Source organism: Lepus europaeus, chromosome 3 (genome assembly GCF_033115175.1).
Source record: "Lepus europaeus isolate LE1 chromosome 3, mLepTim1.pri, whole genome shotgun sequence".
Classification (NCBI taxonomy): Eukaryota; Metazoa; Chordata; class Mammalia; order Lagomorpha; family Leporidae; genus Lepus; species Lepus europaeus.
The window spans coordinates 80,776,870-80,798,756 of record NC_084829.1 but is presented as its reverse complement, the minus strand read 5'-3'; the positions used below and the strand labels follow the sequence as shown (position 1 = coordinate 80,798,756).

The 21,887-nt window shown below is 38.3% G+C and overlaps 1 protein-coding gene across 18 annotated transcripts in view; it reads left to right on the top strand.

The window, feature by feature from the left end:
- SNAP91 (synaptosome associated protein 91) overlaps window positions 1-21,887 on the top strand; it is a 156,523-nt gene that overhangs the window by 54,161 nt on the left and 80,475 nt on the right. For all 18 annotated transcript variants that reach the window (XM_062186427.1, XM_062186444.1, XM_062186443.1 and 15 more), the window contains exons 3-7: window positions 10,464-10,606; window positions 11,313-11,388; window positions 12,105-12,207; window positions 13,899-13,992; window positions 16,012-16,123. In XM_062186427.1, the coding sequence (XP_062042411.1) occupies window positions 10,464-10,606; window positions 11,313-11,388; window positions 12,105-12,207; window positions 13,899-13,992; window positions 16,012-16,123 (528 nt within the window). The remainder of the gene's footprint in view (window positions 1-10,463; window positions 10,607-11,312; window positions 11,389-12,104; window positions 12,208-13,898; window positions 13,993-16,011; window positions 16,124-21,887) is intronic.

Below are 21,887 nucleotides of genomic sequence, written 5' to 3'. Positions count from 1 at the left end.
TGTTAAGTGAATTTAGCAAAGTTGCAGGATGTAACATCTATATAACAATAATCAATTGCATTTCTCAATATTAACAATGAACAACTAGAGTGTGGAATGAAAATAACACTTACTATATCATGAAAGTATATGTAATGTCTGTTTTCCTGAAAACTGTAAAATATTGCCTACATCAATTAAATACTTCAGTAAATAGACTATGTAAATAGGCACTGCACCCCAGTTTCATCTCTAGGTTCAACATAACTCCAATAAAAATCCCAGTTGACTTTTTTTGTTCGTTATTAAGCTCAGGATTAAACTTGCTTGGAAATACAGAGGACCTACAAGAGCCAAACAACTCTGAAAAAGAACAAAGTTGAAGGGCAACATTACGTAATTTCAAGAATTACAATGAATTTTCAGTAATCAAAGTAGACATTGTGTTGGTATTAAAACAAATAAATCCATAAAATACAATAGAATCCTGAAATAGACTCAGAGATATATGGTCAGTTGATTTTGATAAAATGCAGAGGCAATTCAGTACAGAAACAATAGTTTTTTCAACTCATGCTAGAGCAATTTGAAATCCATAACCAAAAAAAGACCTTGCATCTATGCCTCGTATAAATACCGACAATGATTTACAGACCTTAGTGAAGAACCCTGATGCTGTAAAACTTACAGAAGGAATACAGAAAATCTCTGTGAGCTTGAGTTAGTCAAAGATTTCTTATCTGTAGTCCCAATATATGATCTTAAACAAAACACAACAAAACAAAAATCCTTGAGAAGCAGGTATTTGCCTCAGCAGTGAAGATGCCATGTGAGACCCTAGTATCCCATTTTGCAGTGCCTACCCTTAGTCCTGGCTCAGCTCCCAGTTCCAGCTCCCTGCTTATATACACTCTGGAAGCAGCAAATGATGGTTCAAGTAGTTGTGTTGCTGGCACCTACGTGGGAGACCTATATTAAGTTACTAGCTCCCAGCTTTGGCCCAGCCCAGACCAAACTGTTGTAAATATATGGGGACTGAAACAGCAGATGGGAGATTTTCTCACTCTCTGCCTCTCAAATAAAATAAATAAATATTTTTTAAAAAATAAAAACTTGATAAATAGCACTTCATCATACTGTATATATTTTAACTAATACATAAAAAGTATAGCTATGTTTGAGGTACCCTGTGATGTCATGCTATATGTATATATTGTGCAGTGCTTAACTGGGGTAAATATAACTATCTCCTCAAACATTTATCTTACCCTCCTGGTGAAAACATTAAAATTCTTTTTTCTAGCCCTGGTTATTCTTAGAAAAAATAGACACAGCACATTATTGTTACCTGTGGTCACCCTACTGTGCAATAAAACACCATAACTTCTAACTTCTACCTAACCATAAATTAGTACCCATTTTCCCATCCCTCTCTCCACCCTATCCTTCTGCAACCAATCTCTGATAACCAACATTCTCCTCTTAATTCTTACGAGATGATATTTTTAGGCTCCACATGAGTGGAGGTACTCATCTTTATGTTGGCATTGCAAGCAGTGGCTTAACCTGCTGTACCACAACATTGGCACCTTTCCTGAAAGTTCTTGATGCTTGTTGATGTGTCTTCTGCACATTGAAGGATTAGGGATTTTTTTTTTTCTTGTCTTCGTAGTCTGCCTTTGTTTGTGCTTGCTTTCCAAAAATTCTAAGCAGTCCACTTTTTCTGACCCTGTGAACACTTCTATTTTATCACTAAATGGCACATTAGGTTGAAGTCTGCCGGAGGTGTGCTGTTGGTGTATTGTCACATTTCAACACTAAGAGTTGCACTATCCCAAATTTGGCCCAAATCTGGTACTGGGGCTCACTATGTGCCAGGCCTTCAGACTGATAGTGATAGGCTGCCATCTTCTACAAGATAGGTCTCTACTTGATACTGGGGTAGATTTAGAAGCTATACTTGTAAATACTGGCCTAGGAATAGAGGCCTTTGGGCTTAATCTGATTTTGTGTCTCTTCACAAAAGCTAGGCATGAGCTCCAAAGCAGAGTCTTCCGTTTGCGTTCCCACACTGTTCCCTAGCAGCTGGAGTCTTGCTGTGCTGTTTGCCAGAGATTGTCGGAGAGGTGGGGAAAGCAGTCCATAGACTAGTTGGCCATGTGTCCACAGGCTCAGTCTTCCATCACTGGAGTAGGGCTAGTGAGCCCTGTCCAGCACTGAGTTTTATAGTGGAGGCTCACATACTGGTTTCATGTCTAAGGTCTGACTGAATCTCTTTGCCATCACTGAAGTGAGAGGGATGGAGACTCTTTCCAAACTGTGCTTCTTGGCACTGGAAGAGTGTTGACACTGACAACCCTTTCTTAGCTGCCTGTTTCAAATGCACTAGTACTTATTACTATGATGTAGTCTCTTATCTAGCTGCCTTAACTCCTGTAACGATTCTTTGGTGCACAAATAGCTTTTCAAATTGCTATCTCTTTGGAAAGCTTATCACTGGCGTATCTCACTTAGCTGCCATCTTGCTCCAATTTCAGCATAACTAAGAATTTCTGTTGTTTTAAAAACAATGGTAAAAGAATGAAAATGGAAGCCACAGACTTGGAGAAAATATTTGCAAATCATATATTATAAAGGACTTGATTCAGAATAGCTTAATAATACAAGTAAGAAAAAAATGATATAATAAAAATGGGCGTGTACACCAATTGCAAATAAACAAATGAAAAGCATATGAAAAATTTTTAAACATCATTTAGAAATGCAAAAAAATTACCAGAAGATATGAGAACATGTCTGTTAGAATGACAAAAAAAATATTTAGAGACCATATCGAGTCTTGGCAAGTATGTAGGGCAGTTGGAATGCTCATATACATCTGTTGGGAATGTAACATGAAAGAACATTTTAGAGGTTGTTTCTTGAAAAATATTTATTTAAAATTACTCAACTGTTCTACTCCTATGCAATTACTCAAGGGAAGTGAAAGCACAGATACAGAAAATAATTGTGTGTTTAATGTTCATAGAAGCTTTACTTGTAATATTCCAAAATTGGAATCATCCCAAAAGTTCATCAGCAGATGAGTGAATAAACAATTTCAGTGTGTTTCTTTTTCTTTCTTTATTTATTTGACAGGTAGAGTTATAGAGAGTGAGAGAGAGAGACAGAAAGAAAAGTCTTCCTTTTGTTGGTTCACTCCCCAGATGGCTGTATATTCCGTTATGTAAACATACTGAGTGGCTGGCGCTGTGGCTCACTTGGTTAATCCTCTGCCTGCGGCGCTGGCATCCCATATGGGCACTGGGTTCTAGTCCCCGTTGCTCCTCTTCCAGTGCAGCTCTCTGCTGTGGCCCTGGGAGGGCAGTGGAGGATGGCCCAAGTGCTTGGGTGCCTGCACCCGCATGGGAGACCAGGAAGAAGCACCTGGCTCCTGGCTTTGGATTGGTGCAGCGCACTGGCCACAGCGGCCATTTGGGGGGTGAACCAACGGAAGGAAGACCTTTTTCTCTGTCTCTCTCTCTCACTGTTTAACTCTACCTGTCAAAAAAAAAAAAAGAAAAAATATTACTGTTTTACATTTTTACTCATCTCTTTAGTATCTTACTCAAAAGAGGACTGTTGCTCATATCTGTTTCTAAATTTAATCTGTCAGGTTGTAATTGAAGTACATGAGTAAAATCTGATTCATGAAGATATTCAGTTGGGAAAATGTAAAGAATTACAGTAGCCTTTTCAGAAAATTGTGGACATTCTTCTCTGATACTCTGATACTACACTACAGATCTCCAAGTCTTCAATTTAAGTTGCAGTGTTGAAATTGAAATCACATCAGTGAACTTTTTGTATTCTTTTACATTTAAATCTGTTGATCTATTTTATGCTTTAGATGGGTCTTTTACCCAGGTTTATTCTGTAATATTAGGTACCACACATTTGGAAAATATTGTTTCAATGAGATCTTCAAATCTTCCAAATTTGGCACATTCATTTCAATAATATCAGCACATTATATTCATTAAACTCAATGATTCTATCAGAAAAGTCTCAAAGAATTGGAAAACTCTAAAGCTTACTATTGTTTAAAAACAATATGTCATTCATTTTCCTTGAAATGACAAGATCATTTTCTTTAATTTTGATAAAATAGCCTTTCAGTTCCAGTTGTGAATCACCCTGGTTTGAATTCTCTTTTAAGTGAAAGTTGTAGTTCTTGAAAAATGGTTTGTTCATCTCACATTTCAATCATATAGTTTCTTCTCCTTGAGATAAACACTGATTTTTATTATGCATTAGAAGTACTTTATGCATAGTGACATAAAATAGGACTAGCAAGTATTTTTTCTAAAAGATGATGAGGTAGGTGTTTTAGGTTTTGTGGACCACTGAATTGGGTTAAGAGTTATATCTGTTCAACTATGGAATCATAGTGTGAAAACAACCCCAGCAAATATGTAAGCAAATGGAAATAGTTGTGTTCTAATAAAACTTTATTTACAAATCAAGCAGCAGACCAAATTTTCCCAACAAGCTGTAGTTTGTCAACTCCTGATTGAGCATGTTAACAAGATGGCTATTTAGGGCCAAGCTTTAATGAAGTTTATAACATTGACTGCTTCACCAGAATGTAATCCTTAGAAACATTATCCATCATTATTCTTCTGTCTCTTTAGGAGCGCCTGTTCTTTCCTGTCTTCATTATGTAACCTTGCTGCCTGAAGCCAACCTTAACAGTTGAGCCCTGCATTCAGTAGTGCATCCTGCCTGTAGATTTCCCCTTAAGTTCCTCCCTGCTGCTTTTAATCTCACCTCTTTTTAGCTTTTTGTACTTGACCTCAAAAATAATTAAATGTGTCCCATCTTTAAACAATCAAAAACATTTCTTTGGCCATTTCTCCCTCGCATCCAGTGATCCCAAGCTTTATTTCCTTTACTGCCAAACATGGCAGCAGTCGCCTAATTGTGCAGTCATGTATTGCTTAACAATAGGCATGAATTTTGAGAAATGCCTTGTTAGGAGATGTTGTTGCCGTGGGAATGACATCGAGTGCACTTTCACAAACCTAGGTGCTACACATCAGTCACCCGACATGGCCTCTTGATGCAATCAAGAGACAGTAAAGATGAGATGTGTGAGGCTGTTGCAGGCACAGCACAGCATTCTGCTTTATAGTTAAACTGTTTTTAAATAGGTAGATTGAGTACACTCTAAAATAATGATAGAAAGTACAGTGTAGTAAGTGTTTAATCCAATAAATGTCACTCATTATTAATATCAAGTGTTATGTGTGGTACATAATTGTATGTGCTGTACTCCTAGCACTAGCAATGCAGAAGGTTTGTTGACAACAGCATCACCTCCAATGCATGAGCAATACCTTGTGCTATCTTATATTGCAACAGCTACAGTATCACTGGGCAATAGGGATTTTTCAGATTTGTTGTAATCTTATGGGGCATGGCTATATGTCAGTTATTTACCAAAGTGTCATTATGTAGTGCATAACTGTGTATACTGTTCTTCTGGTTCAACACAAAGATACATTGGAGGTTAAACAGACTGGATTTTCACATGAGCAAATGGATATTAGAGATGACAGGGAAGAGGAATCTTGGACAATTCTCTGCATAGTATTTGACACTAGTGACTGCTAATTGCTTCTTGAAGTGTTTGAAGCTCTTCTTAATTGGCTCCCACAAGCCCACATTCCTGGGCTTCTCTTTACCACTTTGTTGTTTCACTCTGTTTCTTCTATTCACATCATAAGCCTTGGTCTTAGCTTTGATTCTTGTTTATTTTCTTACTTATCTATGTAATTTTCATTTTTCTTTTTTTGGTCTTTGGCTTACTTCTACTTGAATAGTTTCAACTCCTTTTTAATTATTTTTTAAAGATTTATTTATTTACTTGAAAGGCAGAGTTATACACAGAGAGAGAGTGAGAGAGATCTTCCATCTACTGGTTTACTCCCCAGATGGTCCTGATGGCCAGGGCTGGGCTAGACTGAATGAAGCCAGCAGCCAGGAGCTTCATTCAGGTTCCATTATAGGTGGCAGGACAAGCACTTGGGCCATTCTCTGCCACTTTCCCAGGCCAATAGCAGGGAGCTTCATTGGAAGTGGAGCAGCCGGGACAAGAACCAGTGCCCATATGAAATGCCGGCACCTCGGGCGGTAGCTTTGCCCACTGTGCCACCGCACCAACCCCTTCCTTTTGAATTCTTGATGATCCCAAAATCTGTACCTAGGACAAATGTTTCTCTTGAGCTTTAGAACATATGTCTTTATCCCCTAGCATACATTTCAACTTAGGACTCCAATAGCTGTTTAATTTTTATGTAGTCTAACGTGGCTTATATCTCCCTTGAAACCAAGCTGCCTGTAATTGCAGTAAATAACATTTCTAAGCCCCAAGCCAGAAATCTGGAATTCCCCAGGATCCTTTTCCCTTCATCTCTAATATCCATTTACCTCCTGGAATCTCTGCTTGCATCCTTAGCTTTTTCAAATCTCCTTTGCCTTTTCATTGGTTCAGGTTCAGCCCATCTCTCAGCAGACCTTTCTAACTCCCTGGTCTCCCCTCTTCTCATACATCTTTCCACGCAAAGGGGCTTATTCGTTATCCTGTGCTTCTGCTTTACTCAGAAGGTAGCATTTAGCAGTCACTCTACAATGCGGTTGAATTGTAAAACAAAAAGCCAAATCTTACTAGTTCTTTCTCACTAAAACACCAAAAGGGGTTCCAGGTGTGCATATGGTAAAATCGAAACTCTGGTTTTTTAAGGTTTGTTTGTTTATTTATTTATTTATTTGAAAGAGTGATGGGGAGGGTGAGGGAGAGAACAACAGAGTGAGAAAGAAATAGAGAGAGATCCTCTATCCATTGGTCCACTCCCCCATATGCCTGCAACATCTGTGGCTAGGCCAGGTGAAAGCCAGGAGCCAAGAACCAGGGATTCCATCCAGGTCTCCTACATGGGTGGCAGGAACCCTAGTTCTTAATCCATCATCTGCTGCCTCCCAGGTGTGTTAGCAGGAAGCTGGATGGAAGTGGAATAGCTGGTACTCAGATGGGTGCTCTGATGTGTGATATGGGTGTCTGAAACAGCTCTTACCCCTCTGCGTCACAACACCTGCCCAAAGTCCAAACTTTTTAGTGTTATCTCTCAGATTCCTCACTGGGTATTCCCTAACTCCTCAGCTTGGTAGACAATTACGTGTGGGTTTTAATTTTTGTGGGTTTTTTGGGCACCAAAATAAACTTAACTTTCAATTCCATTTTCCATGAATTTTTTTAAAAACTCCCTCATATACTTTCCTCTAGCCTGCCACAGTTCTCCTATGGCTCCATCTGGTAAGGATGCCCTCCTTATTCCTCTTGCATCTCAGCTCACTGTAACATCTCGCTCAACTTCCCCTCCCCACAGAGGCCCTCCTAATGCCCCACTGGTAGTCCCCTAATGCAGTGTGTATATAACAGTACTCACCAGGACTTATTCTGGGCACTTACAGTGTTCAGACAGTGTGTGATAATTGTTAATATCTGAAAGGTAGTCATCATTTCCCCTATTTGAAAGATGAGGTCCTGAGTCAAACAAAAATTGAAACATTTCCCCAGAATTACACATCCATCCAGGCCCTGGACTTTCTACTGTCATATTGTCTTTATTTACTTGTGCCTTGTAGGCATTTCTCTCACGTTCTCTGAACATAAACCTGTTTCCTCCAGAGCAATGCATTTCTGTATGTCCAGTTCAATGAATAAATGAATAGAAGAACTTGTAACCAACACAATTTCAAGGGTCAAGTCATCCTCTGATGTCGTCTATCTCCGGAAACAATATTATGGCCTGGTGATGTTTGGTTTTACCAAGAGCTGTTTATATTTTTGGATAAAGTATGTTTCTTGTAACTTTGGCTCAGTTTGTGTTCATGGTGCGCGGTGCCCTGTGAAGCCCTCACAGGGAAGACATGGGAGTGACTGTTCCCATCTTCAAGGAGCCTAGGCATAGCAGATTCATGCCCAGTCTGAACAGCCAGGCAGACCAAGAGCCCCAGGATTTAAAACATAGGGAGGTTCCCATGGGACTGCATTTGAAAGGAACCAGAAAAGACTTCCTGAAGGATGAGTAGAATGTTTGTGGTGCTAGGATAGGGATGATGACTAGAATTGAGAGTAAAATTTAAGTAGTAAGTAAGGCAAATTTGATCCATTTATAATTCAGAACAATTATTGATGTCCTTTAGCCTAGGAGGTAAGAGATGTTTCAGTGATAAAGCATTACTTTTTAAAAACTGTATGTGTTGTAATAAAGAAATGCATAAAATCAAATGGATAGCCCAAGGATTACTGCGGGTAGATGTTGAGTGAGGAAGAGGGTTTGTGTCTGCCTTTGTTGCATGGGATTTCCTAGGAACTGGGTGTCGGGTGCCTCTCTGCAGAGTTTCTGTCATGCAGTATGTGCTGTCCTGAGGTCAGGGTGTGCTGCTGCTGCAAACACTTAGGTCTGCAGTGTCTCAGCATGGCACTGCTACTCCGCCATAGCACATGACCTTTGGTTGCCCCAGCTAACTTTTTGACTGTCCTGACCTCTTTTTCTGAAAATTGAAAACCCCTTTGCATCACCATATGACCCTTCAATATACCTGGAGTCATACCAATAAGTAGATCTGGACAGTAGTAATTTAATGCATACATGTTGTTCTAGGAAAGCTTAGATGGATGTAGTGGATTGTTTTTTCTCTGTTACTATTTGTACTCACCCAAGTGTATTTGTTACCCACATGAAGTATGCTTTGAATTCTAGTTATTGTCTTCAAATGAAATATAGAATACGTATCTACATGTTTGAAGCATTCTACTTGGAATGGTGGCTTAGAAAATTAGCATGAGGTTTAGCTGTCCTGGAGTGTGTAATTTTAAAAGTAACATCTGGGGGGCAGTGCTGTGGCATAGTGGGTAAAGCCGCTGCCTACGGTGCCAGCATCCCACATGGGCGCTGGTTCAAGTCCTGGCTGCTCCACTTTTGATCTAGCTCTCTGCTGTGGCCTGAGAAAGCAGTAGAAGATGGCCCAAACCCTTGGGCCCCTGCATCCACATGGGAGACCCAGAACAAGCTCCTGTTTCCTGGCTTCAGATCAGCACAGTTCCAGCCATTGCGGCCAATTGAGGAGTGAACTAGCAGATGGAAGACCTCTCTCTCTCTCTCTCTCTGCCTCTCCTTCTCTCTGTGTAACTCTGACTTTCAAATAAAATAAATAAATCTTTTTAAAAAAGTAACATCTGTGTAGAGAATGGCAGATGTCCTAAACAGCACTCTGGCCTCAGAATCAGCCCTTAAGGCACTCGGATCTGGCTGAAGAGCCCATGAGAGTATTTCAGGCATGGAAAGCCAAGACACTCTGGGAAAAAAAAAAAAAAAACAACAACTAAATGAAAGGTCAGGTCTCTGCGAGTGAGATCCTAGTAGAAAGAACGGGCCATCAAAGAAGGAGGTACCTTTCTCTGAAGGGAGGAGAGAACTTCCACTTTGACTATGGCCTTGTCTAAATAAGATCAAAGTCAGAGAACTCAAGAGGCTTCCATAGCCTTGGAAACTCATGACTAGAGCCTAGGGAGATTTCTGACACCATAAACAAGAGTGTCAAATTGTTAAATCAACAACAGGAGTCACTGTGTACTTACCCCTTATGTGGGATCTCTGTCTTTAATGTGTTGTCCAATGTGAAATAATGCTATAACTAGTACTGAAACAGTATTTTACACTTTATGTTCTGTGTGGGTGCAAACTGATGAAATCTTTACTTAATATATACTAAATCGATCTTCTGTGTATAAAGAGAATTGAAAATGAATCTTGATGTGAATAGAAGGGGAGAGGGAGCGGGAGAGGGGAGGATTGGGGGTGGGAGGGAAGTTATGGGGGGGAAAGCCATTGTAATCCATAAACTGTACTTTGTAAAATTATATTTACTAAATAAAAGTTAAAAAATTTAAGAAAAGAGTTAATGAACCACTGACCATAATTATCAACAAGTAAAAAGTATTGGTGCATTAAGCCTGTGATTATGGAGTGGATTGAAATCCTGTTTTGCAAAAATAGAAGAAGAAAAGAAAGGAAGGAAGAGGATTGAGGGAGGGAGACAGGGAGTGAGAGAAGTATGGTTATCTTCTTAGAACTGTACCCATGAAATATATGAAATATGTTCTTTCTGTATTAATCACAAATTTTAAAAATTCAGAAAAGAGTAGAGAATAGAATTCAGTAGAAATAATAAGCTCAAGAACAGATACATTGGTTAAATAATGGATTTATGTGCCCATGTGGAAGAGTATTACAGTTTAATTTTAAAAACTTGTATCATCTATTGCCAAAGTAATGTTGAAGTCATATTTGAGGAAGCAGGTGTAAATGCCTGAAATATGAAGTGAATTTTTGTATGTAAAGGGTAATATCATTGATTGATATGTTCTGTGTCTGTAGATTTGATCCAGGCTACCAATGAGACCAATGTTAATATTCCTCAGATGGCCGACACACTCTTCGAGCGGGCCACGAACAGTAGCTGGGTGGTTGTATTTAAAGCTTTAGTGACAACACATCATCTCATGGTGCATGGCAATGAGGTAAACTCGATAAACTTAACTTTTCCTTTTTTATGGAGGAAGGAGGCTTTCAGAAAGAATATGGTAGTGACAATGACCCTTTGAATTTTCAATAATTATAAAAAGAATAAAATCTATGGGTCAGAATCATTTGGGGTACAATTCTATTCTTCTATTTCATCTATTTTATTCTTCTATTCAGATATTTTCAAAAAATAAAGTTTGTCGTATATGTTTATAGAGATACTGAAGTATTAAGTATTATTGGTACCTAAACTGCCATATAAACCTGTTAGTGGGCCAAGAGATTGTTAGGAGAAAGGAAAAATAGAACTACTTTTCTGATAGAAAATATATTTGTGCCTACATGTGACAATTGCTTGCATGTTTGATTTTGGAAACTACTGATAAAATTACAGCTACCTGTTTTATGTAGAATGCTAGCTAAATCATGTTAAATTGCAGTGTTTCTACTATATGCAGAAATTAAACATCCTACAATTTTACTTTATTCAGTAAGTTTTAGTCAACAGTTACCCCTCCTCACAGCCAGAAATACTCAGCAAAATAGGAAGCTTTACAAGTGTAACTAAGTAAAAGAGATTACAATGACAGTTTGTAAAAAAAAAAAAAAAAAAAAAAAAAAAAAAAAAACCTTTAGTATCGGAAATTGTTTAAACATGTAATTTGGGAGTATGAGTGTGTAATTCTAACTTTTGCTTTTCAGAGATTTATCCAGTATTTGGCCTCTAGAAATACATTATTCAATCTCAGCAACTTTTTGGACAAAAGTGGATCTCATGGTGAGAATATTTAAATTTTACATATTTTGTTTTTGCTAATACTTTAAATTTTAAAAGGAGGTTGTTAATATAAAATTATTGCAACTGATGACTCTATTAAGTATTTAATTAAAAATGTAAAAATATTTATATAAAAGTACCTTTAAAATATTTCATTGTAGACAACTCAGCATATAAAATATTTATTCATTTTATTTTTGTCATTTTCCAGTGTTTACTTCAAAAAGTAACAGTTGAATTGCTAGACCCCAGTTTGTTTATGAAGGCATAAGAGATAATAAAATGAAAGATACCTTGCTAATGAAAAAAAAAAAAAAACAGTGATCCTGTCTTAAAGTAATCATTTTGGAGATTAAATGTTTGAACTACAATCATTTGTTCATTTTTCATATTTACTGATTGCTGGTCGTGTATAAGACAAACACCTCAGACAAGTTGACTGTTTTGAGGTGGCTACATGTGTTAAGCATGAAACAGGCTGTTATTTGAAACAGTGAACAAAACTAAAAGGCAAAAAATCAAAAAGCCATTCTGTACAAGGATAGTAGAACATCCAAGCTATGTAGTCATGAAGTGCAACATGCCAAAAGTAGTTTTCCCTAGAAGTGCAACATTGAGACCTGTCTACACTTGAGGAGTTAAGAAAAACTAATACTAAACACAGCACAATTAGAGGTATTTTATTAATCCATTTTATTTCCTCCCCTCTCCCCCAGGTTATGATATGTCTACCTTCATAAGGCGCTATAGTAGATACTTGAATGAAAAGGCTTTCTCTTACAGACAGATGGCATTCGATTTTGCTAGAGTGAAGAAAGGGTATGTTGTTTTTTTTTTTTTTTTCTACTTATTTGAATAGACTACACTGCTGGGGAATATTTGATTTATTTTGAATAAGTTAAAATCCAACTAATTTTGGTCATGAAGGCCATTTAAAATCCACTGAAAAATGAAAATCCAATAATATTGTCAAAGTTAGCCTTGAATTTGCAGTAAACGTTATCTTCATGTAGAAAAATCTGATTTGTAGCTCAGAATTGACATGGCCTACACTGTGTATAATAAAATTATTTCAAAATCCTTAAGCATACATTGTGTGTGTACTTAGATAATTTTAAAAGGGAGAGAACTAAGATAAGTTTCATTTAATAAACAACACAGTGCCTGTATATGAGGGTAGCTGTTTCAATATATTTTGATTGAGATGAAAATGAACTTGTTTTGTGGTAGAGTCTGTTTTTGAAAGGTAATACTGGCATAGGAAACGTACACACACATGTACACAATACTGTAATGAAACTAATTACTATGATGTACTAATTAAGAAAATGTTGAAAAGAAGCGCTTTGATTTTAATTCATAATTAGCACTCATTTCTCTCTAAATGGATGTAGAATTGAAATGTTTGCTCAGAAAATTGGATAGATCTTGTATTTGTTCTTAATTTGAATTAATAGCAAGGTGTTTATGGAAGGTTTGACATTATAATCTCAAGAATCCACATGAAAAGATATAATTCTATCTTTCCAACAGTTGAGCTAACCTTACCTTGGAGTTAATTTTTTATTATGGTGGTGAAAGATAAAAACTTGCTGTTCAAAGTACCTTAGTTTCTTGTGAGTCAATATAAAATTAGGGTTTTTTTCTTCATCATCTTCTCATTAGGAATGATTCTAGTTCATACACCTCTGCTCTAACTTCTTACATGGCCTGGGGCAACCCTGGCTGATTTTCCAGTTACACAGTGACCTCTCCATAATATGTCCATAGCCTTCTTGGAAACTTCTACACCTCTGTATAGCCATGTGAGGACACTTCAGGATGATTTACCCACCACTGGGGTGAGAGAGACTCTGAAAGTTGCCATTAGCATCCTGTTCACATCACCTGGATATTTTCCTTAGGTGTTGCAATACCATCACTCCTTGACCATATATGAATGCAGGAGTTTCATAAGAGATCTGCAGGTAGATATGGGGCACAGTTCTGTCTCTGGTGCCCCCTGTAGCACCAACTTCCAGTCTCATCTTCTGTAGCTAAACTCTTTTCTCCATTTGGGAAAACTTCACATATCAGCATGCATGTTTCTTTTCACTTGATAGTTAGGAGCATATACACTTTAATCTCAGTCTCAGAGATTTAGAGACTTCCAAAACATGTATTTTGTTTCTCAAAGTGGGTGGGGGGCTTATATTTTAACACTATTACATTTGTTATAGACTTATAAGAATCCATTCAGAACGTCAACTGACTTATCCATATTTCATTGCTTTCTTCCCAAGGGCAGTGCAGATAGAAAGAAAACATTTTCTGTATGGTTGATGAGTGAGAATGAATAAACAGAAGTAGTATATGTGGAAGAGAGAACTACAATCTCTCAGCACCTCAAAAATTATCCCAAAGAAAAATCAGGAAATGAGGGAGGAGGAACATCTTAAAACAATGTATGTGATCTTGAATTTCTGTATATAAGAATGTTTTATCCTTTCCTTTTTTAAAAAAAACTGTAGGGCTGATGGTGTAATGCGGACCATGGCTCCAGAGAAACTACTAAAGAGTATGCCAATACTGCAGGGACAAATCGATGCACTGCTTGAATTTGATGTAGGTACCTTACCAGATCTTTCTTAAACAATCAGTATTGTTTTTCACTTGAAGGTGGGCTAAGATTAAATCCACAGATTTCCTCAGGAAGTGACTTTAGATATTCTTCATATAAATAAATTAAATGACTGAGGTTCCCCAGATTTTCTAACCAGTTTCCCAAGCGTTTACTTAATTCTTAGAAAAATATGAGTGGTGCATTCTGGGAGCTTCACACTTCGAGTAGGATGGTGGTCCCCTGTAGTGTTCAGCAGGATGAAGTGTTTGCAAGGTGTACCCTCAGGCAGCCAATTAATTTGACCAACTGTTAGGACATATTTTATGTGAACTGCAGGAATGATACTATCCACCAAAGAAAATTATTTTTCTTTTTTCGTAGATCAAGTTGGTCCCTTCTGGCAATGTCAACATGATTTGTCTCTGAAAACCATACATATATCCAGTCTATGATGTGGATACGCTAATCTACAACATTTTATAAAACTGTATAGGCCAAACATGCACATGCACACACACATGACTACAAGAAAACCCAGGGAAAACCAAATAAGATCGGTGGATTTTATCCTTGTCAATATCCTGACTGTGGTATTGTACTCTAGTTTAGTAGGATGTCACCACTAGGAGAAATTAGGTAAATGGCACGTGGCATTGCTCTGCACTGCTTCTCACAGCTATATGTGAATTTACAGTTATCTCAAAATAGAGTTTAATTAGGTAATACTGAGTATGAAAATAAAATATTTTGATAGGTAGGAAGAGTCTTAACTCACGTTGTCTGCTCTCCTGTGCTTTGGGAGTTGCCTAAAGCAAAGATGTTCTTTAAAGTAAGTAAGTTAAATTTTCTGTTTAGAGTGTGTTGCTTAATATATGATTGAATCATAATTATAGCACCTAACTCCTGTGAAATTTCAAAAGTGGCAAACCATCTTACTGTTTTTGACAGATTTTACAGTGAGGACTTAACTTGATGTCTATGGACTATTCTTCTCTTTTTTCTTTTTATTTATTTGTTTTTCTTTGCTCTCCTTGCCCTTAAAAAGGGTTCTGCTTAAAGAAGAAAAGTTATAAATGGGAAAACAGCAGAGCCTGTGAAGTTGTGGATAAAGATTGAGGGGTTGGGAAAAATTATGCTCCTTTGTGTTAGTGATCAGAGTATTTGGTGAATGATTGAACATCTGTGAGTTTCAAGAGTTATTTTATGGGTGGCAGGCTAAGATAGTCCCATACTCTTCTTCCACTCTTCCACACTGAGTCGTAGGCTCCTGGAACCTGAACCCTTTCTTTTTTCTTTTCTTTTCTTTTTTTCTTTTTTTTTTTTTTTTTTTTTTTTTTTTTTTTGACAGGCAAAGTGGACAGTGAGAGAGAGAGACAGAGAGAAAGGTCTTCCTTTGCCATTGGTTCACCCTCCAATGGCCGCCGCAGCCGGCGCACCACACTGATCCGAAGGCAGGAGCCAGGTGCTTCTCCTGGTCTCCCATGGGGTGCAGGGCCCAAGCACTTGGGCCATCCTCCTGCACTCCTGGGCCACAGCAGAGAGCTGGCCTGGAAGAGGGGCAACTGGGACAGAATCCGGTGCCTCGACCGGGACTAGAACCTGGTGTGCCGGCACTGCAGGCGGAGGATTAGCCTGTTAAGCCACGGCGCTGGCCAGAACCTGAACCCTTTCATAAAGTCTGTTAGATAAAGTAGAGGAAATGTAATATCATGTAGCAAAAGTAACCAAAGACAAGATGTTAAATGGGGGATTTGACTGATGTGGATCATTGGTCAAGAAGCATGTATCTATGTCCTGTGTTGATAGGACTAATTTCATTGTCTAATATGAATTAAAAACATATGCAAGCCATCTTTTGATATTAGAAGAGTTACTAAGAGGGTTACTCAAGATTTGTAGAATATGAATGAATTTATTAATAATTATTTGAGATGTGATTATTTGAGTAATCATTTGAGATAACTGATTTGAGAAAGATTCTGATTTGGTGATATGCAGTTAACATTATATTTTTTTTCTAGGTGCATCCAAATGAACTAACAAATGGTGTCATAAATGCTGCATTTATGCTACTTTTCAAAGATCTTATCAAACTTTTTGCTTGCTACAATGATGGAGTTATTAACTTACTCGGTAGGTAGAATGACTGAAACACATCTGGGATGATGGGATACATGGTAAGACAGGTGAATTCTCTGGGGTGAAACCGTTGTCTCACTTCTAGTGCAGTAAAGTGAGTGCGTGGCAGAGGCAGTACATGGGATACTATGATACTGGTAAGTCCACAGATGGTGGTGCTGGCTGAGCGTTATGGACAGAGATAATAAACAGACACCTGGGATAACTGTCCATTACAATGTAAACAGATTGATGACCCCCTTCCTGGTAAAAGGAATTATGCCTCAACCTATTACCTGGTGAATGACTGGTCTCCTTGTTCTATTGTGTTGTGAAGAAAGCTCAGCATTGATCTTAAATGTTGGCTGACTGAGGACCCAGAAAAAATGGTAGGCCTCTCAGCACTGGTGATGAGAAGCCTATGCTGTTCAGCCATTTCGTAACCTTTGTTTTAGATATCCTGGCCATTTCTTTAGAATTCTTTTACCTTCTTGATTATTGAGAGCCTTTTTGTTGAACATGCCCTTTGCTTTGCATTTACATGGGATGAAAAAGATTCTCGTGTGGTCTTTTTTTTGAGATTCATTCGCTACCTCCTCCCTGGACCTCCTTATCTCCAATTCCCCAATTTTCTTTTTTCCAAGTTGCTTACCATCCAGTCCAGTAGTTTCTTGCTACCCAAAATTTGGTATAGTTCCACACATATTACCATATTTCTTTGATATAAATTAGAAAATAAAATAGATACTGGTAGAATTGTCACCTACTGTGAAGATTTCTTTCTGTTGTCAAGGTCATTCATTTTTTTAGAGGTGTAATTAATCAGATCACTTCCTGCTTGTAACAAGCATGAGGAAACATCTCAGAACAAACAAATTTTTTCTTTCCTTCAATTGATCATAGGAAACTCCTCAGTGGCCAAAAGTATTAGCTGTAGGAGAAATGGCAGTACAGAAAAGTAGGTGCATAGGAAATACGAACTTTTATACAACCTATCTGATTATTTACAACCTGCTTGAGGCCGATGTCTGACATATCACTTCCATTTGATAATGAAGTATTCTTACACTTATCCAACACCATTTTTTGAAGATACTGTTCTTTCTCTAGGAAATGATTTTAGCTCATTTGTTAAAGATTAGATGGTTATAGATGAGTGGGTTATAATTTCTGGGGTTGCTGTTTTGTTCCACTGGTCTACATTGTTCATTTTTGTGTCAGTACCAGACTGTTTTGATTATAATAGCCCTGTGGTATGCCTTAAAATCTGACATGGTGATGCTTCTGGCTTTGTTTTTATTGTTTAAGATTGCTTTGGCTATTCAGGGTCTTTTGTATTTTCATGTGAATTTTAGGATTGTTCTTTCTAGATCTGTGAGGAATGACCTTGGCATTTTGATCAAGATCCCATTGAACTTGTAAATTGATTTGGATAGTATGGACATTTTGATGATATTAATTCTTCCAGTCTATGGACATGGAAGATTTTTCTATTTTTTGGTGTCGTCTTCTATTACTTTCACTAATGTTTTATAAGTTTCATTGTAGAGATCTTTCACATCCTTGGTTAAATTTATCACAAGATATTGAAAGTATTTTGGTTACTATTGTGGATGTAACTGACCTTATAAGTTCTTTCTTAGCAGAGCATTGTTGGTGCATAAGAATGCCATTGATTTTTGTGTTGATTTTATATCTTGCAACTTTGCTGAACTGTCTTGTGGGTTCTAATCATCTCTTAGTGGAGTCTATTGGTTCCCCTATATAAAGGATCATTTCATCTGCAGACAGGGATAATTTGACGTCTTCCTTTCTAATTTATAACTTTTTTATTTCTTTTTCTTGCCTAATGGCTCTGGCTAAAACTTGCAGAACTATATTGAATAGTAATCATGAGAGTGAACATCTTTGTCTGGTTCTGCATCTTGCTGGAAATGCTTCTAGCTTTCCCTGTACAATATGATGCTGACTGTGGGTTTGTCATATATTACCTTGATTGTGTTGAGGTATGTTCCTTCTCTACTCAATACTCAATTTTTTAAGTTTTTTTTTTATCATGAAAGGATGCTGTATTTTATCAAATGCTTTCTCTGCATCTCTTAGGTTATGATTTGGATTTTATCCTTCATTTTGTTGATGTGGTGTATCATGTTTATTGATTTGCATATGTTGAAACATCCCTGCATCACTGGGATAAATCCCCTTTGGGTGGGTGATCATTTACTGTGTTGTTGCATTTTATTTGCTAGTATTTTGTTCAAGATTTTTGCATCTATGTTTATCAGGGATATTGGTCTATAGCTCTCTTTTGGGTTGTATCTTTTTCTGGTTTTGGAATTAAGGTAATGCTGGCTTCATAAAATGAGTTTGGAAGGACTCTGTCCTTTTCTATAGTTTTGAATATTTTGTGAAGAATTATATTAGTTATTCCTTAAAAGTCTCATACAATTCAGCAGTGAAGCCACCTCGTCCTGGGCTTTTCTTTGTTGGGAGGCCCTTTATTACTGATTCAATCTCAGTCTTGGTTATTGGTCTATTCAGGTTTTTCTATTGTCCTTATGCTTCAACTTTGATAAATTACTTGTGTCTAGGTTTCTGCACTTCCTGTATTTGGATGTCCATATCTTTCTTTAAATTGGGGAAATGTTCTGCTATTATTTCTCTGATTAGGGTTTTTTAAGCTATTTATTTCCATATCTTCAGGAACTATTGAGGCTCATATTGAATAGTATCCCATAGGTCCTAAACTGCTTTCAGTTTTTCTAATTTCCTCCTTCTCCTTCTTCCCCACCACTTCTCCCACCTCCTCCTTCCTCCCTCCCTCCCGCTTCTCCTCCCCCTCCTCTTGTTTTTCTTCTGTTTTCTGCTTTCCTCTTCTCTGTCTCCTTCTCTTTATTACTGACTGAGATATTTCAAAAGACCTGTCTTCTAGATCAGATATTCTTTCTCTGCCCTCACCAAATCTGTTGCTGTTAAGACTTTCCACTGTATTTTTTATTTGACTTGTTGAATACTTCATTTCAAATATTTCTGCTTGTTCTTTTTCAGTATCTCTCTTTGCAGGATTTCTTGTATAGCATGTTCTGATTCTCTTATTTCATTTCATTGTTTTTCTAAGTTTTTGAGTAACCTTATAATCATTTTTTCTTTATTTTTATTTTTTAAAGATTTATTTATTTCTTTGAAAGGCAGAATGACACACAGAGATAAGTATCAGCTCTCCACTAGTTTAGTCCACAAATAGACACAACATCCAGGGTGGGCCAGACTAAAGCCAGGCACCAATATCTTCATCAAGGTCTCCCACGTGGTGGCATCAGTCAAGTACTTGGGCCATCTTCCACTGCTTTCCTAGGCCATTAGCAGGGGGCTGGATTGGAAGTGGAATAGTTGGAACTTGAACCAGCACCCATATGGATGCCAGCATCACAGGCATTGGCTTAATCTACTATGCCACAGTGCCCTCCCTATGATCATTCTTTTGAATTCTTTTGCAGGCATTTCCTCAGTCTCTCCTTCTTCACATCCAATATTAATTTATTGTTGTGTTCCTTTTGTGGGATCATAATTGCCTTCTTTGTTCATGTTTCTTGTGTTTTTACATTGATTTTTATGCATCTGGTGGAATCTCTTGTTATTGTCTCCTCTGGAGGATGTTTTTTATTATTATTGAAGGCATTATTCCTGGAAATGGGCCTCTGGAGCTCAGTGGAGTGCCTAAGGCTTACACTTGAGTTCCAGTGGTATGTGTTGGATAGGGCCAGAGAGCTCTAGCCAACATTTGTCTGTGGGACAAGAGTCCAAAGTGACACTCAATATGGACGTGGTGCTATGGCAGTACAGCCTTGACCACAGTCAGTTGGTAGAGTATACAGTGGAGCTGGCTAGTGTGTTCAAAGTCGCACACCTTCTCTGTGCCAGGGTGAACCAGCTGATTCACAGCCTGGAGTGAACTCGCAGTACCAGCACACCTCACCCAGGTGTGTGCACCCCGCCCCACTTCTGCAGTGTATCCCTCACCCACTCTATTAGATCTGTCTTCCATGTGCAGGGAGTTCTGATTCTCTTCAGCCAAACTGGGTGGGCACTCAGGAACCCAACCACTACCGGAGGCCCTCTCGGGCCCATGACCCATGCCCAGAACTCCACAGTCTCAGGGTGCAGGGGCTGTTCTCTCTGCCTGCCATGCAAGCTGCCCTGGCCCTGGCAGCCTGCAGCAGCAGTGGGACTGCATGCTGTTCCCTGAAACAGAACAGAGTTTGGTTGCTACTCTACCACAGCAAATGGAGTCTGGCAATTTGGTTGGGGGAGGGATGGGAGGCAAGATGGCCTCCCTTCACACAGCAAAGTAGTCACTCGTTTCCCTGCCAGCTCCCCAGGCCGGGCTTACTGGCAATGGGTACTGTGGAATTCTCCCTCCCTCACAGCTGCCAGGGGTGGGGGACTGTGGCAGCCTCCACAGCTTCCCCTCAGCTTCCCCTGGCAAGATGGTGCTTCCCAGCCAGGAGATGGCCGTGTAGATGCTGGAGTGGCTGGTGGCACACGGCTTGTCTGTCCTCTCTCTTTGCTGCCTCACGGGGTTTCTGTTTCTGTTCTGCTCTGTGCATTCTACACTAAGAACATCTCCCCATCAGTCCCATGGGAACATGGTCCTTCCTTTGTTTTTCTGGTCTCTTTCTGTGGCTGAGGTCAATGCAGCTTCTCACTATTCAGACATCTCGCATTCTCCTTGACAATGGCATTTTCAATAAATGGTGAAGGAGTAACTGAACATCCACAAACAAAACAAATGAATTTAGATACAGACCTTACACCCTTCACAAAAAAAAAAAAAACCCTATAGTGGATCAAAGACATAAATATAAAATACAAAACCATACAAATCCTGGAAGGTAGCCTAGTGGAAACCCAGATGACCAGTGATAAACTGTACTTCATTAAAATGAAAAATCAAGAGAATGAGAAGGCATCTCTTGGACTGGGAAAAAATACTTGTAAAGGACACTGACAGCTCTGTTATCTAAAACATACAAAGATCTCATTAAGAAAACAAACAACTCCTTTAAAAAAAGGGCCAAACACTTTAACAAATACAGCACCAACAAAGGTACACAAATGTCAAATAAGCATTGAACAAATGCTTCTTGTTATAGGTCATCTGGGAAATGCAAAGATAACACTGGTATAGCACCAAACCCTTGTTAGAATGACCAAAGTCCAGAAGACTGACAATACCAGATGTTGGCCAGAATCTGGAGTAACAGGAACTCTCAGTCATTGCTAATGGGAATGCAAAATGGTACAGCTCTGTTGGAAGATAATTTGACAGTTTCTTACAAAATGGAATATATTAATCATGTGATCCAGCAATGGTGTTCCTTGTTATTTATCCAGAGGTGTTGAAAATGTATGTAAAATCTGCACATAGGATTATTGCATTTATTCATAATAAAAAAAAAAACTTAGAGGCAGCCAAAACGTCCTTTTGTAGGTGAATGGATAAACTGGCATATCCAGACCATGAAATATTATTTAGTACCAAAAGGAAATGAGCTATTAAGTCATGAGAATATTTGGAGGAAACTTAAATGCATATTGCTATGTGAAACAAGCCAGTTTGAGAAGGCTACATGACTGATTCTTACTTTATGACTTTCTGGCAAAGGCAAATATGGAGTCAGTGAAAAGATCAGTGGTGGTTAGTGGGGAGAGAGGGATTTATGGACAGAACACAGAGGTTTTAGGGCAGCGAAAATATATACCAAATTCAGTGGATCTA